The 17,429-nt window shown below is 39.8% G+C and overlaps 1 protein-coding gene and 1 long non-coding RNA gene across 2 annotated transcripts; one reads left to right on the forward strand and one right to left on the reverse strand.

The window, feature by feature from the left end:
- Positions 1 to 1,704: 1,704 nt before the first annotated feature.
- On the forward strand, positions 1,705 to 6,774 carry LOC135982915 (uncharacterized). The gene is made up of 2 exons (XR_010600402.1): positions 1,705 to 3,819; positions 5,036 to 6,774. It is a non-coding gene; the product is annotated as an uncharacterized LOC135982915 (long non-coding RNA).
- LOC101950826 (cytochrome c oxidase assembly factor 5) lies at positions 5,413 to 17,286 on the reverse strand. Its single transcript, XM_005283218.4, has 3 exons — positions 17,154 to 17,286; positions 9,749 to 9,832; positions 5,413 to 6,773 (listed from the first exon to the last, which is right to left on the reverse strand). Exons 1-3 carry the CDS (start codon positions 17,253 to 17,255, stop codon positions 6,732 to 6,734), a joined length of 228 nt encoding a protein of 75 aa, XP_005283275.1. The 5' UTR covers positions 17,256 to 17,286; the 3' UTR covers positions 5,413 to 6,731.
- Positions 17,287 to 17,429: the final 143 nt, after the last annotated feature.

Below are 17,429 nucleotides of genomic sequence, written 5' to 3' on the forward strand. Positions count from 1 at the left end.
CCCAGCTTCATATGAAAAAACCCCTAAGAAATATTTATTAAAATACTGCATCAGAAAAGTGTCTTAAATATATCACCTGCTAGTGACCTCATTATGGTCATTCGTAAGGGTGTTCCTGTCTCTAAGCAGTGGCTTCTTCTCCTGTCAGTATCTATGAGAAATATTAATCAACCTATTTTAAGTCCTGAAAATAAAACATAATGCAGTGCAAGAAATAACTCTCCATATATGTAATATTTTTCTGAAAAATCCCCATACAGCAGTGAACATCAGGACATGATGTCATGGACAAAATTAGAAGATTAATCCCAGGATAGAATTAAAACGCTTTCAAGAACTTCAGAATTGTTTGATATTGTTCTGATGATGTTTGCATTAAAGCCACACCACCACCAGCTAAAACAAAAATGGTCTGAGGGTCATTAAGAACATGGAAAGACAGGGAGAAAAGGGAAAATAGGAAGGTTTTAAAAATTGTATTTATGTTTTAAAAAATAAAAACAATGCCACATTACCAATTTAAAGTTTCTGGTTACTCAAGCCACTCAAGTTACTTAAAATTCACCTTTGGTAGTTAATAAACTTATTTCTTGTTTATAATATAACCCAGTTTATGTAATTTCTAACTAGGAGGTGAAGGGGGGAAGAAGTGTGCACACCTCTCTTCACATTGAGGAAGAGGACGGATTTTTTTAAGTTTGCACTGTGCAGATTTTTCTATACAGTGCAAGACAATATTATTTTGGGTTTATCTCCCAAAAAGATTTGTGCACATGAGTTCTGGGGGAGTCCCCTCACACAGAGTTGACTTCAGTCTGTGTCTGCAGAGGGGTGTGTCCCTACGTGTGTTTGTGTGTGTGTGTGTGTGTGTACTGCAGGAGACCGGACAACCTAATTCAGCAAAGCAAGGAGAGGGAGCCCAGTCTGATTGAGCAGGGGAGGCTCAGTTAAACCGCAGCACATCAGGGTGGCATCCCAGAAGGGGTGGGGGGTTCCAACTCATCACACATACCATTTAACTCCTGGGACAATTCTGTACGACGGTGGGCACACAGAATTCACATTTGCTTCCCCACAGAAAAATGACTTTGTGACAGGGAAGCTGCAAGTGCAGTCATGTACCCCTCTCCAGCAGTGTGAGCATATTGTTTTGGGTGCCTGGAGCAGCTGGCAGAGAAGTAAATCACTGCGAGGAGAGGGGGTGCGGTGGCTGGGGACACCTGGGTCAGTGGTTCCTGTCCTGCTAGTTCCAGGACTTCCTCTTCTTCTTCCCCTTCCCCTGCAAGGAGCGGCCAGGGCTGGGTCAAAACCACCCACAGAAATCCCCCAGCACCGTACCGCCCCTGACTGCTTCCTGCCCGAATTGAACACCCCCCTCCGCCAAACCTCACCCTCTGCATTCAGAGCTCTACTGCACCCATACCCCCCTGCTGAGCTCTATCCCTCCACCCCAAGACCACCCGCTGGGCTCTGCCCCACACCACCGCTCTGCATCTGCCTGCTCACACCTGGTGCCGAGGGCCAGTGCTCCGGGGTATTTCTGGGGCAGGCCCAGCCATTGCGCTGTGTCAGGGGTAGCCTCACCCCCTGAGTCCGTGTCCTGGTGAGGCGGTTGCAGGTTGATCTCCCAGCTCCATGCAGCCAGTGCCCTGTACTCCCCACTGCCATGCTGGAGCCGCCACATTTATTTATTGACAAATACAATTTGCATTTTTAAAATATTGTGCACAGAATTTTAATTTTTTTGGCACCGAATTCCCTCAGGAGTAATACAAGATAGATTAACACATATTATATATCTAAACATAGAGGAAAACTCCATAAGAAAAATTGTTTAACGTTCTTGCACAAAACAATCAAATTTTATCTATTTCAAAAACTACCAAACGCTTAAAAAAAAAAAAAAGACATTGTTTATCATTACAAACGTCCAGCCATTCTTGGGCCTGGCCTTCCAGTTAGCAGTGTATGTATTAATTATCCATCAGAGAAGGTAGGCAAAAGCTGGTAGCTATCTTTAGCCTTACACTCATTTTCTGATTTACATGTCTTATGTTCTAGTTTACTAATCAGGTTGGCTAAAATTACTTTGATTCCCCCCATTTTAAGAGTTAAATTATCATTTTTAAGGCTATTTGGCTTTTAAAGGGCTCCAAAAGATTTTCCCCGTACAAAGCAGCCACTTTTAAACTGCTTTAATGTTAGCTGAAAATAACTATCTAAGGGTATAGCTAATTTAACTGAATATTGCATACACCAAGCTCATATTTGGGCTAGTACTTTTTCACATTTAATGAATCTCCTTGCTTGTTTTATCTTGTGTTTGGAGACATTTCTTCTTTATACTCCGATCGACTTGGTGGAAGACAGAATGTGAGAAAACTGACCTCTGCAACATTAAATTTTCCATAAAAGGAATATGAAGAGTTGTCAAAATATTTCCTCATGATGCCTCTATATATTTTGGGTACAAAGATGCCCTGGTTGTAAGGTTAAACTATTCACAGCAAAGATGTCTGGGTTAGGGCACCAATGCACTTTGGAGAGGATTTTATGTTTGTTTTTAAAGTACATGCCCTTGAAAGAGCATTGAGAAACTGTTGGAGAGTTTTCTTATTAAATACAGAGTTAAGTATTGAGTATTAAAAAGCCTTTTTCAGAAATTAGTTCTTGGGTAACCCTAAGTTTTGGTTACAGTATGTTTTGTGTGTGCCTTACTTTGTTTAACTACTGGTATAAATCTTGTTTTGTTACCAAGACGGAACATGGCTTAGATAAGGGTATATAAAGTGGCAAATTGCCTTGTTTGGTCCCCCTGGAGCCAAACTATAAGAACAGAAGTAAAGGAATCCCACTCTCATGAATAGTTATAAGAAAACTGAGTGGCAATATTAGGCTTAAAAACTGGTCAAAAAATGCCAATTGATCACCTATTATTTGATCACACTCAAATACAGTAACTCCTAGCTTAACGTTGTAGTTATGTTTTTGAAAAATGCAACTTTAAGCAAAATGATGTTAAGTGAATCAAATTTCCCCATAAGAATTAATGTAAATGTAGAGGGGGCTAGGTTCCAGAGAATTTTTTTTGCCAGACAAAAGACATTATATAAATATACAGTACAAGTTTAAACAAAGTAATACAGGTACAAGTTTTAAACAATTTAATACTCTTCTCAGCAATGATTATTGTGAAGCCTGGTTGAGTCAGAGGATGGATTGTCCGGCTGCTCCTCTTGCTGTTCTTTCCAAAGTGAAGGAGGGTGCTCAACCCCCTTCTCCGCCCACCTTTGCTCAACCCCCTTCTCCCAAACACGCTACATCCTTGCTCCTCCCCACCCTCCTGAATGCTGAGAAACAGCTGATTGCTGCAGGCGGGAGGTACAGGGAGGGAGGGGTGAGGCTGCATGCCGTATCCTCGTTCCTCCCCCCCAGAGCTTCCTGAACACTGCGACACAGCTGATTGCTGCAGGTGGAAGGTGCAGGGAGGGATAGGAGAGGCGCCTACCCACGGGGCCCACTGTCAGGCAGGAGGTGCTGGTGGAGGGGAGCTGAAGGGGGGCTGCCAGCCAACCTTGGTTCCAAGCCGCCACCTGCTAGCTCCGAGGGGCTACTCTTACAGAAAATCCTGCAAGTAGTGGACAAAGTACTGTACTAGCAGGCGGCGGCCAAACAATGTTATAAGCGAACATCGTGCAACTTTAAACAAGTATGTTCTCTAATAGATCAGCGACGTAATAACAAAACAAAGTTAACCGGGACAACGTTCAGTGAGGAGTTACTGTACTGACATGTTCCAGCAAGAACACGCTGATGTAGGTGTGACAGTGTACCCCATAAGGCTTTATGGGGAGGGGGTGCTTATAAATGTATGTATGACATAACTGGAATATGTTTTGTGCTGCCTGTGCCATGTAACATATCTCCGTAAGGGTTATGGTCTACTATATCTATTCACCCTATTTGTACATATATATCATTTTCTACTCGAGGTTAAGAATATGGGCTGTATGCTTGCCTGATTTCTAAGTAAGCTTTGTGAGGCATTTGGTCAGCTTCTTTAGGAAGGAATTTGCCAGGTTAAGTACCTGATCAGGAGACACTTAGGGAACAATGCATCTTGGAATGCTCCAATCCACATGAGAAGTCTTCCTGGAGACATGCAAGATGCCATGTGGACAATGGCGTGGGCCTGCAAAGACTGAGTCATGCAGGGGCATGTGACTTGCCCAGGTGACTCCAAAACTCCATCTTGGAGCTGGGCTTTGCATAGGAGGGAGGAGGGGGGTCTCCACCCACAAGAGAGAGTCTACTTAAACCTGTGGGAGACCCCTCCAGGTTGTCTTCAGCTGGCTAAAGAAGGAGCCTCTCCACCCCCCCCAGGATACTTGAAGGAGACTGAAACAAAGGACAGTAACTACAGGGGGTGTGAGTGATTGCTGGACCCAGGCTAAAAGGAGATTAGCCTGTAGAAGGGAGCATTCTGGAACTGGTGAGGAAATTATCTGTATTCAGTTTGATTAGGCATAGATCTGCGCATTTTATTTTATTTTGCTTGGTGACTTACTTTGTTCTGTCTGTTACTACTTTGAACCACTTAAATCCTACTGTCTGTATTTAATAAAATCACTTTCTATTTAGTAATTTACTCAGAGTATGTATTAATACCTGGGGGAGCAAACAACTGTGCATATCTCTCTATCAGTGTTATAGAGGGCGAACAATTTATGAGTTTGCCCTGCATAAACTTTATGCAGGGTAAAACGGATTTATCTGGGTTTAGACCCCATTGGGAGTTGGGCATCTGAGTGCTAAAGACAAGCACGCTACTGTGAGCTGTTTTCGGGTAAACTTGCAGCTTTGGGACAAGTGATTCAGACCCTGGGTCTGTGTCTGGAGCCAAACGGGAGTGTCTGGCTCAGCAAGACAGGGTGCTGGAGTCCTGAGCTGGCAGGGAAAACAGAAGCAGGGGTAGTCTTTGCACATCGGGTGGCAGCTCCCAAGGGGGTTTCTGTGATCCAACCCGTCACAGTAGGTGGTTGCCTACATTTTTGATTGCATTATGGTGCCATTCTTTCATTTTTTAGAACTTGGTTTCATGGTTATTTGCATTATTCTAAGATGAAATAACTCAGTTAAGTAATTTTTTTTTTGTAATTAAGAGTAAGTATCTGAGCTAAGCCTATTAGAAATGAAGTCTTCCTCTCTTTTGTTACTACTGTTCCCATTCTAATAAATTAGTGCTTTAAAATATATGACAAATCAACTGACCAACTATTTTTAGACCTGTGAAATGCCTAACTCTAGGCAGCATATATCATAAAGAACATCCTCCAATACTTACATGTTACAGACAGATCTGGCACTGGGAGGAGACATCCTTGATTTAAAGAAAAAAATCAAAATCAAACATTTTTCCTTTTCTCCCATTTATAGTTTGGTCTTCCAGCTGAACTACATTATGACTTGTGCAATTATACAAACTTGTGAATTAAGTTGTACAAAAGGAACATGTGGAAATGCTAAGAGTTTAAAAAACAACTTTACCGTAGAAAACCAGTCATAATTTAAATTAATGTGAATGACAACTTGAAAATTGTACACCCATATATACATTTTAGAGTACAGAAAGGAATAAGAATGCAGGAATAAGAATTTTTTAAAAAAATTATAAAGTTTGTGGTACATAATTAATGTTTAATACAAAGGTAAGAAAAAATGTAATTCTGAATTGTGGTCAAGTGTGTAAAGTATATTTGTTTGGGTAGTAAGGGGGAAAAGTCAAGCATAACCTCAAAGGAATCTAGAGGCTGTTGTCGGCACACTATGATAAAAGCGACAACCGATATCTCTTCAGCTGCATGTCTGGGTGAAAAACATGACATTTAATTACTCTTACTTCTCATATGCAACTCTTCAGCTATACACTAGTACTGGTCAGATGAACTATATTTCTCTTAAAAGCAGTGGTTGTTTTTCGATATGAACAATCACTTTCAGACAGACATATTTTAATTTTTAAGAGTAACCCCAACTTTAATTTAGCTCTTCAGTAATGAAAGGCTACAATGTATGAATGAACTTACACCAACCATCATATTAAAAAAAGAATTTTGTGGAGGGATGAAGAGATGTTGTCACAGTTCTTGGGGACTGGACAGGTACCAACTGCACTCTAACTGGAACTCACTATTGAGCAATATAAGCCACTCTCTTCCCCAGAGGCTAACCTGTACATTTCAGTGTATGTCGGCCCTGCCAAACTGGGAAACAAGAGATCTATCTTAGGTTTCCTGAATGATACTGCAGAACATTACTCAAGCGGTCTACCAATTTCAATCATTTTATAATATTTCATTCTGACAATGTTTTAAGGTTTTAGATAAATAAAACTACAAACCTAAAAACTGAAAGGAAATCTCAATTTCAAAACAAATTGACTCAGCTAAAGATTGCTACAGCTTATTTTGGATTTTGCATAGTTTATTTAAAATGAATTAGGGCATTTCATATCACTTCAAACTGCAAGCCTAATATTGGTTTTCTTTTCAGTATTTTAGGTGCATGTCAGCCTCAATCTATCAGAGTTCTTGAAAGCAGGTATTTTCCATGAGAATACTTCATGACTGGGAGGATGCAGATGATGTACTCTTCTTATTTTAGTCTCTGTATTTTGCTTAAAGCACTGATACACCCACAAATCCCCATGCTTGGCTCTCTTCACAAAGGCTTCAGTATCCCTTCCTTCCTCTGAATCTTGCTCTGCCATCCAACTAAAAATTGAATAATAATTAAGTCAACATGTTGCAAAATGTAAAATACTACTATTAGAACTGCTTTGAAGCAACTTTGTTTCTATTTCTGGCACTTTACAAACAAGGATACAGTAAAGAAAAAGTCACTGAAGAGAATAAATTATTTCTCCATAAAAAGACACAAGACTGGTGTGAAAGTACATGGTAGAACTGTACTCAGAAATCTTACTCATAATTAATACTAGGTGACTGATCAGCAAATCTGAAGTCTACATGACAGTGCTAAAGGACCATAAACAGAATAATAGTAAGTGGTACAATAGAGTCGGGAGAGCGAGGAAGTGTGTAAGTGAGGTACTGTAGAGAATACTCATTAGTCTTATCTTACTGATCATCATTCATGAACTGGAGAATGTGGTACACAGCAAATTCAGATTAAGTTAAAATGGAAGGTGTTGCAAACACTAGTGAGGCTGGGATAATATAAAAAGGAACCTACAGAGTCTATAAATATGGGTAAAATATAAAGTGAGATTCAATTTAGGAAAATGCAAGCTAATATCGGAGGGAAATAATACATGGATATATAATTGGAGGGAAAAGCCTAAAGATTTACTGTACACCAGCATTTCCTAAAGCTGAGAGTGGATAGCTGCTGTACAGTAGATTGTTTTTAGCACTGCAAGAGATATGGCAGCAAGAAGGGCCACATTATTTTGGCCTGGCATAGTTCCTCTTAAGTTTTCCGTCTTCAAGGTTGTGATGACTGAGTATTCTTGAATCCAACAATAATTAAGTTAGTATGTTCCACACACTTAAATTTGAGGAATAGATTACTACTATGCAAAATCATTAACTAGAATTCACTGCTATAGCACAATAAAAAGTTAGGTAAAACATAAGGTTGACCATATTACACCAGTCACCATGCCATGTGCAGGGAGAGGAACGTGTACACTCCCTGCCCATTTGTGTATCTAATTGCTAGCATAGAAGCATACTTTATTCTTTACCCAACTGCTGATTGTCTCATGTCCTGAAGCATGAGAACTGAAAACCTTAATCATTTTAATCTAGTGTAAATGTTCAAAGTATTTGTATTTGCATGCAGTGCCACATCCTTTAAAAAATGTACTAAATTATTTGCCTCACTAGTACCCTGAGATAGTAAAATTCCAGAATACAAAATCTTTTACAATTCCATTTTAAGTTTGTTGCCATTTAATTTAATTGGTCAACAAATACGTCTTTTTTTTCTTATATTATGGGACAGGTTAAGCAGAAGTCCACAAACAGCCTTTTCTATTACATTCCTATTTAAATATAATTATCATCTCTCACTCTTTTCCTTTCCAGACTAAATAATCTAATCCAGTGGTTCTCAAACAGGGGGATGAGGCCCCCGGGGGAAAGGGTGGGGAATGTATTCTGGGGGGCATGAGATACTTGAGAAGAAAACAAAAACAAAAAAGTACACCCTTGCTGTGCACATTTTACCCACAGCAATGAATAACTAGCAAAGCTGATTCCTCCAGAAATATCGGGTCCTCAGATGGCGCTGTGCATTTTGACAGATTTCTGTTAAGCTTGCATAGCATTATACAAAGCCGTTGCCATCTGTACATGAATCCGTTTGCTACAATGCGGTGTGCACATTTAATTGTAAGCATCAGCCACAATCGCAGGTTTGCTTTTGCTATTACAACGGATCGTTGGCTCTGTTTGAATCAATGCCTTAGTGTTTTTAAAATTTAGTGAGGGGTGCATGTTGATTTTTTTCTAATCCGTATATGTACTTGTGCTGCGGGAGGGGAGGCATAAACTACTACAGACACAAAGAAGAGGGGCGTGATCAATTAAGTTTGAGAACCACCTACCTAGTATTTTTCATCTGTCCTTGTTACATACTGAACTATAGTGAGAAATATTTGAAGATTGTTACAGTGTTGTTGTAGACATGCTGGAGAGTAAAGACACTTTTCTAGCATATTTCTAGCTTAATTCCATTTTCCTCTCTAGCTGAATTAAGACAGTTTCCACTGGAGGAGGGTTGAAGGCTGTGAGGCTACAGCAGCAGAGTGGGATGAAAGATCTTAGGTATGTTCTACTTCTGCATCCCTTTAATTAAAATTAAAATCAGGGTTTATTCATTACAGAGCAAAGTAACACATTAGGTAAAACCAAAAACAGGCTATGTGCCCATCATGTGTGGAATGGTTTGATATCAACTTTGCTGCCTCTACCCTATTTTACAAAAAAGCTTTATGACAGCATAGGTCAACATTTCCATACAAGAAACCCATAGCCAGTCTGGGGAAACTCCTTTTCTATCTAGGTAGGTATTTATAATAGGCTTCTCGCTGTGGTACTTGAGCACTCACTCCCAAAAGGAGAGTTTGTCACTCCATCATAAAACTGACATATCTCCTTAAATTAACAGTCATCCAATTATTACCTAAGTACATTATATTAAAACTACAAAACTTCAAGTGGAAAGCAGAAGTCCATTACCACAGTAAAATGATCCTTTAATGAGTTTCCTCTAAACTTAAATCAATGTCCCCCCGTTCTGTTTCTTCCAATGATCTCAAATAGATAAGATTAAGGTATGGCTAATTATCAATCTTAAATATTAAAAAGCTATTTTACCTATTGATCTTTCATATTTAAAATAACCCCAATTTTGTTAATCATTTCCTATTTTTTTGTAGCTGTCACACTCTGAGCCTTCTCCAATTGAAATATGAATATCTTGTTGGATTATACCCACAACCTAATTCCTTGTTTTGCTTGAGTGAGAAAGATGTGCTATACTAATGTTCACAAGAGCTAACATTTATTAAGGACCAATTACAATTATGACAAGTAAGGAGCTATTCTACTTAATGATGTCAATTTGATTAATTTCAATCGTGTCTTCTTCCTCATCAGAATCTTTTAGAAAAAAAAAAAACATTGGCAAAGACTAAAAAACAATCAAACCAATCACTTACCATTGACCTTTTGCACTCAAAAAACGAAACCTGCAAACTTCTGCAGTGTCCTTCCTTCAAGCATTGTCTGGGGCTTTTTCCTTCCTGTCATATGAAACATAACAGTATAAGAATCCAGTGTATTTCTTCAGTGGAAAGGACACTACAGACAAGGCACCTCTAAAAAGTCCTGTGCACACTGTTGAAACTCAGTCCAAGGTCCTTTAACTTGTGTTCTTTGCTGTGGTAAGTTCCTGAGAGTTGTGAAAGTGCAGATAATAATTCTTCCCTTCCTCCCCCAACTTCAAAGACATGTGCTTGTATCAGTAAAATGAAGACCAGGGTGGATAAAAATCAATAATTTAAAAAACAAAACAAACAAACAACCCCCCCCCCCCCCGGAATTTTTATTTAAATCACATTTTTTTGATAAAATGCTTTTTGAGGAAAAAACCTATCTAAAGATAGTTTTAATAAAGATAGCTTTGAGCTATAATGTATCTCATCATGGAACATTCTAATTCTATAATATGAGACAATATATTCATGTAATGTTTAAGAAAACTTTTGTAAATGAGTTCCAATAGTTCATGGATTAGGGATCCAATCTTATGGGGTTCCAGGGGCTTCTGTATAGATTGTTTAGGTTAATCTTTCTATCTACCCAACGGGACTCAGTGCTCAGTCTAGAAGATACCATCAGAGATGCTTAATTTTGCAGTTCTCAAACTGTGGATTTGTCTCTCCAGAGGTAACATGCTTGTTAACAGCAAAAATGTTTTGAAATAAATAAATCAATAATATATAGAGGTGAGAAATAACAGACCTCAACCCTATTGTCCCTCTGCAAATTTGTGTACATAGAGTCAATCCCTTACCTCTCTCTAAAAGTGCAAAATTTCAAAAAAGTTCAATGAATATAAGATTGTTGGGGGCGGAATAGACCTGGACAAGGAAAAGAAGTCTGGAGATAAATGTGAGAAGGGAGGGACAGGCAGTAGAAACAAAAGTGAAACTGTTTGAGCAGCATATTCCAGAAGTTTTGAGGTCTTTCTGAGTGTAGCCTTCATTGATTTGAGATCTACCATACCATTCTCTCACTAGAAGGGAAAACCTATAATGGCAGTAGGCCATAAAAGAGACCCAGTTTGGGAATATTTTCATGAAGTTCCTCTACCTGTGGGTAAGACAGGCATGGTGTGCAAAATGCAAACAGTGCACAAAGAAATGCAAGGTCTGGTTGCCCGAATGAAACAACTTCATGAGAAGTGTTCCTTCTCAGGAGGAAGCTGCACTGAAGATGATGAAATGAACATATCTGAACATGCAGGATCTTCAGGTTGGTAAACTTTTTTATGTCATACTTCTTTCTTGAGGACTGCCTGTCTTCCTTCTGGACTATTCTTGAATTCTCATGTTTGAGCAAAAAAATATAGTTGTTACTCTATGGTACTATCATTTTAGATGCAGTTGTGATAAAAATAAATAGCTGAAATAGGCAGATCTTCCTTTTACAATTTCACCTTTGAAGTCGTACTGAATGTCAGTGAATGCAATGAGTGATACTAACTGAGCAGTATGGAATTAATAATTAAATAACTGCATTGACTTATTTTGTTTAGGAGAACATACAGGATTCTGAAGACTATCCACCTTCAAGATCACCATCATTTTCTATTGTTTCAGAGTTATATGCCAATGATAGTGTTTCAGTCACACCACTTTGTCACATAGCCACAGTATATCACCTGTAGCAAAAAGAAAAAAAAAAATCTCCATCATCCAGAAACAACCATAGATAAGTTTGTGATAAGAACCAGCAGATTACAAAAAAAAGGAATTGATGAAATATTGCCCGATTTGTTTATGCAACAAACTCTCCTTTCCGTATGATTGAGAACCCACACTTCATTAACATGGTTCAGTCATTAAGACCAGGATACAGTTCACCCAACAGAGCAGATATCGCAGGCAAATTGCTGGATAAAGTGTATGAAAGAGAAATTGAGCAGTGTGCAGAAGGTCTAGAGGGTAAAATTGTTAACCTGAGTCTTGATGGGTGGAGCAATGTCCACAATGATCCTGTTGTATGTGCTTGTGTGACAACAGAAGAAGGGAATGTCTTCCTTACAGAAACAACTGATACATTAGGAAATGCATACACAGAATACTTACAAGAATTAGCAGTAAAAACTATAACAAACTGTGAAAAAAAATTCAAATGTCTAGTACACAGCTTGGTCACATGCTGAAAATGTATCCAAGATGAGAAGAAATTTAGAAGAGAGTCCCAAGCTAATAAAATACAGTTGCAGTGCTCATTTGATGCACCTCCTAGCCAAAGACTTCTGTGTTCCAGAAATAAAGGCTAATGTTGTTGAAATTGCAAAATACTTCCGTAACAACCACTTTGCAGCAGCTGCTCTGAAAAAAGTGGGAGGAACCAAGCTAACTCTCCCACAAGACATGCAATGGAACACAGTAGTGCACTGTTTTGAGCACTATATCAAGAACTGGCTTAATCTGATGACAGTTTGTGAACAAAATTGTGAAAAAATAGATGGCACTGTCACAGCCAAAATTCTCAATATTGGGCTTAAGAGAAATGTTGAACTCATGCTGAGTACCTTGAAGCCTATTTCTGTAGCCTTGAACAAAATGCAGGGAAACAGCTGTTTTATTGCTGATGCTGTTGAAATTTGGAAGGAACGGAGTGAGATCTTAAAAAGAGAACTATGCAATGACAGAGTTAAATTACAAGCATTAAAAAAACAAATGGGACAAGCACTATCTCCAGCTCATTTTCTTGCAAATATTCTCAATACTTGGTACCAGGGTCAAACCTTAACTGCTGAAGAGAGGAGTTGGCTAGGACATGGACATCCAGCAATCATCCCTCCATAATGCCAACTATAATAAACTTCGGAGTAAGGGTGGACCATTCAAGAAATATACGTTTTCTGATATTTTAAAGAAAGTCACACTAGTGAACTGGTGGAAGTCACTTAAGCACTTGGATTCAGAGACTGTTGAAGTGAGAATCTCACTTTTAACAGCAGTAGCTTCTGCTGGTATAGAAAGAATATTTTCTTCCTTTGAATTCATTCTAAATTGAGAAATCATTTGGGACCTGAAAAAGCAGGAAAGCTTGTTTTTCTTTTCCAGATTATGAACAAACAGAAAAATGAAGGTGAAGACGACTGAGTTAGCTGCAGAAGCCAATATTTTAAGTTTCTCATGTTGACCTGGCTGACATAGTCTATTTAATTTTTGTTTATTTTTTTAAATATTTCTTTTAAACTATTTTGGTTAAAAACAATTTTAACAAAAAGAAACCTGATTTAAAAAAACTTGAATGTTTAACTAAATTCAAAAATCCATATGCTTGTTTTGTTAAAATATTATATGTTTGCTGTTGCCCTGTATGCTGTCTATGTCGTATGTGTTGTGTAGGTAAGTAGAAAACTTCTGTCTCCAAGACTGTCTAGTTGACACCTTTCACCAGCGCAATTACCACTGTTTTGTTTTGTTTTTGTTTTTGGTCTTCTCGTGATGATAGCTTGCTTTTAGCATTATGTTAAGTTCAGTGTGAATAAATCTAAAACCACTCAAAAGATGTGTATACAGTACTGAATTTCTAACACAACCATTTGACTTTTTATAGGAAAAAAATCACACTACCATACCTGAAGTTCTGTATGATCAAATTTCAACATTTCTGTTTCAGTGAACACACATTTTCCCAGCTCATGACTACACACTATAAACTAACACACCGTGATACTTCCTTGGGGTGCCCAGGACACTGAGTTACTGTTAGCCCCCTGCCTCCAGTGAGAGAGAGACTTGCTGGTGCTTAATTGGGTATCACTTCCCTGATCCTTCCTGCCTGTTGGCCACCCAAAGAACCTCCACTGGGCAATGCTAGTCCTCACTTTTCTTGTTATGATAGGCATACCCTAATCCCCATGCCCCTTTGAAGCATTCCCCTGTGATATCCTGCCTGTCACTGGCTACTCACAAGAATACCAGGTTTACTATCCCCAAGGGAACAGCTCACATACCAGCTTGTTTGATTTAACTGAGAATCAGCTCAGCACTGAGATATATTTGTTATCAATGGTTAACATTTAATAGTAAGGACAATAAAAATAGAAATATTATTTATAAAACAAAAGGCATAGCATACTTTCTAGAAATTAAACTTAACTTAGTAGGTTGACCTTCTGACTAAGGAATTTTATCTCACCCAAAATGTCTTTTGTAGTGTTTCCAAAGGTTAGGATCCTGTTTTCATGAATGAAATCCCACTGACTGATTACTTCCTCAGGTGCAGGATAAAGATGTATCCTTTTGCCTTCTCTTTTATCCCCCCAAATTAATTATTGGATATCGAAGTTGGGATGCCTCCCTTGCACCCCACAAAGTTTATGTCACATCCCCATGCTGACTTGTATGCAAACAGGGCTTCCATTGTATTGGCTTACAATGCTTAATTTACATTGTGAACTGAGGCAGACAGGTGATATACAATCTTTTGTCTGGTAGGTACTTCTTTGTCAACTTTGCCTTGATTCAGACTGTAGGAACATATTTCCTTTATACTGTACATATATAACTTTTTACATCATATCCGTACAGACATTTCACAAGCATATTTATGATCACTGTGTTTTCTGGCTTTAATTTACGATTGTACATGACATCTTTTATGGAAAGCAATGTGCTAGGTATAGTGAGTTTGGCAGGCCTGTCAAGAGTTACTTACTGGTACAGAAGATTGAACCCTTTGCCAGTCAGAACTGAGGAATTCTTAGGGGTCACACACACACACCTTCTCTTAGGCCTGGTCTACACTAACCCCCCAATTCGAACTAAGGTACGCAACTTCAGCTACGTGAATAACGTAGCTGAAGTCGACGTACCTTAGTTCGAACTTACCGTGGTCCAGACGCGGCAGGCAGGCTCCCCCGTCGACTCCGCCGCGCCGAGCAGGATTACCGGAGTCGACGGGGAGCACTTCTGGGTTCGATTTATCGCGTCCAGACAAGACGCGATAAATCGAACCCAGAAGTTTGATTGCCTGCCGCCGAACCAGCGCGTAAGTATAGACAAGCCCTTACAATGATTCTGTTTATTTATACTTATCTCTATTGTAGGTGCCTCTAAAGTAAATAAATCATTGTGGAATTCTCATTCCTACATTTCTACTCGGTTTCAGTATATCATGAAAGAGGGCAAGATTTTCTGGTCTATTTAAAATGAGATGTCCATAAAGGTAATATACTGCTTGAAAACTTGCAGTGCTCAGTAAGTTGTTAAAGAAGTTTAAGTATCAATGCCATCACAGCAACTGAACCCTTTTGCATACTTGGCATATATGTAGCAATTCACATGTTCAGAGAGTGTTTGACAAACATTAACAGTTCATTTCTCCTTTGGATTTTAGATGGAAAGATGGCAGTTCAAAAACAAAAGCTCAGGTGTAGAACAACATTCTTTTTTAAAATAGAAAATGATCAGGTAAAAATGGCATCTAATGTTTATAGATTTTCAGTAGCTGCACATAAACCTACTCAGAGGCTGCATCTTCACCAGGAAAAAAGGTTTATTGCTAACTCATGTTAGACAGTGGGCATGGCCCTTTCAGGATATTTATCCTATGTAATTGGAAAACATGGTCTAAAACTTCACCACTCAAAACTTTCATAACTGGTCACTTTTTTTTTTTTTTTTTAATTTTCTGCAGTTTCGCTCAGTGCAAGTCTCTCTGTACAAAGATTTTTTACAAAGCCTCCATAGCCTATTATTCAAGGGATAAAAGGTTATGGTGATCTCACGTTGGTGGTGTTGCCTAAAGTGGCAAATTCTTTGGTTTTTATTGACCGGCTGGTTACAATGTGGACCAAGCAACATTATCAAGCAACATTAGCTCTGGAGGTACTTTGTCCGGAAATAATCACAAGGTCCGAAATAGCTAAAGAAGTTTTAATTCTTGTACTGACATTGACTTTCCATGAATTGTCTTCTTTGATCTTCACTAGAGTTTGTAGCTTTGATACTGACAGTTTATATACGAACAATCAATTTAGCAAACAAAATAAAGAGCACTTTTGTTATTTCCAGTACTGCTGAGGTTTAGTTTGACTAAGAGATAGGTATGATTAAGAGAAAAGGTATTATATTTTGAAGATAGCTTCTTATTAGCAACTTCAAAATCTCCTGGATGTCAAAATGAGCATTCCAGTTCTCTTTAAATAACAACCCTAAAGTCACAAATCTTGACAGCACAGAATATGATATATCATATAATAGTGGTTCTGTCATGCAGGACATGTCATGAGAGGTGGCAACCAATGACACAATAAAACATAGATGATATGTTAACCCAGAAAAAATAAAGTAGATTGATCTAATAATAATACAAAGCGCTATATAGAATTTTCACTTTGGAAGTGCTTAACAAACATTACGTCAAACAATACGCTTGTATTATTTCCCATTTTTCAGATGAGGAAACGGACAAAAATATTAATAGTCCAAATGGATACAGTAATCTTCCTTTGCTTGGCTATTTGCCTGAGACAAATAATATTTTATTAGTTTTATCACTATCATGTGCTAGCTGGTAGATTTTCATCCGGCTTTCCAAGGCTCCTTGGAACCAATTTCCAAGGTCCATTAATGGCTATTAGCCAGGATGGGTAAGGAATGGTGTCCCTAGCCTCTGTTTGTCAGAGGCTGGAGATGGATGGCAGGAGAGAGATCACTTGATCATTACCTGTTAGGTTCATTCCCTCTGGGGCACCTGGCATTGGCCACTGTCAGAGGACAGGATACTGGGCTGGATGGACCTTTGGTCTGATCCAGTACGGCCGTTCTTATGTTCTTAAGATAAGGTGGGTGAACTCAGCCAATGACCATTCTAAGGTAGATGTATTACGTTTTTTGCCATTTACGCTGGGACACTAATGCCTTCAATGGGGTAGCACATGTGTAAATAAAGGCAAGACTTCAACAAATTACGTGTACAGGTGTAACTAGGCGGGACAGTTCTGCTGATGGCAGCTGGGGAAGACCAGTGTCCAGCTCTTCCCTTTCAGTTGTGCAACCCCACGGGGCTCGGAGGAGCAGTGACTGTCTCACCCACAGTCCCGGCTGGGCCCGACTCACACAGGGAGCAGATCTGCTGAGTGAGACGCTGCTCTTTGTACATGGCCACTTGTCAAGGGGGACCCAGGCTCCGGGCAACCGCGAGGACCCAACCGCTTTGCAGGGGCAACGGCGCTGCGGGACCGGGCGCGAGACAGGTGCAGTGTCCCGGCCGAGGCCGTCACCAGGGGGAACAGGGAAGGGGCCGCCCAGCTCCCCCCATTGACTGTGTGACGCAGGGGGTCTCTCAGCAGGCCCCGCCCCGCCCGCGTACCTGTATGACGCAGGAGGTCTCGAGCAGACACTGTCTCAGGTCCTCCCGCACCCCCGCACAGGCCCGCCCGTCCTCCTCCTTCTCCTCATAGTATTTGGGCATCGCGGCAGCGCTCCCCACACACAGCGTTTCGGCTCCTCACTGCAGCGCCGCCGACACCGCCTCCCAGTTCGCTCTGCAGGACGCCGCCATCTTGTTGTCCTTTGACCCAGCTGCGGTGCACGCGCAGACACCGCCACCGCTCTTCCCCGCCGGGACAGGAACTACCGTACCCAG

The sequence above is a fragment of the Chrysemys picta genome, chromosome 1 (genome assembly GCF_011386835.1).
Source record: "Chrysemys picta bellii isolate R12L10 chromosome 1, ASM1138683v2, whole genome shotgun sequence".
Classification (NCBI taxonomy): domain Eukaryota; kingdom Metazoa; phylum Chordata; order Testudines; family Emydidae; genus Chrysemys; species Chrysemys picta.

Excerpts from the sequence above, each read along its gene's own strand:
- LOC101950826 (XM_005283218.4), bottom strand. The coding sequence starts at position 17,255 with ATGCCCAAATACTATGAGGAGAAGGAGGAGGACGGGCGGGCCTGTGCG. Across the intron at positions 9,833-17,153 it reads AGACCTCCTGCGTCATACAG|GAAGGAAAAAGCCCCAGACA; the intron begins GTACGCGGGCGG and ends TTCATATGACAG. Across the intron at positions 6,774-9,748 it reads TTGAGTGCAAAAGGTCAATG|TTGGATGGCAGAGCAAGATT; the intron begins GTAAGTGATTGG and ends TTCAATTTTTAG.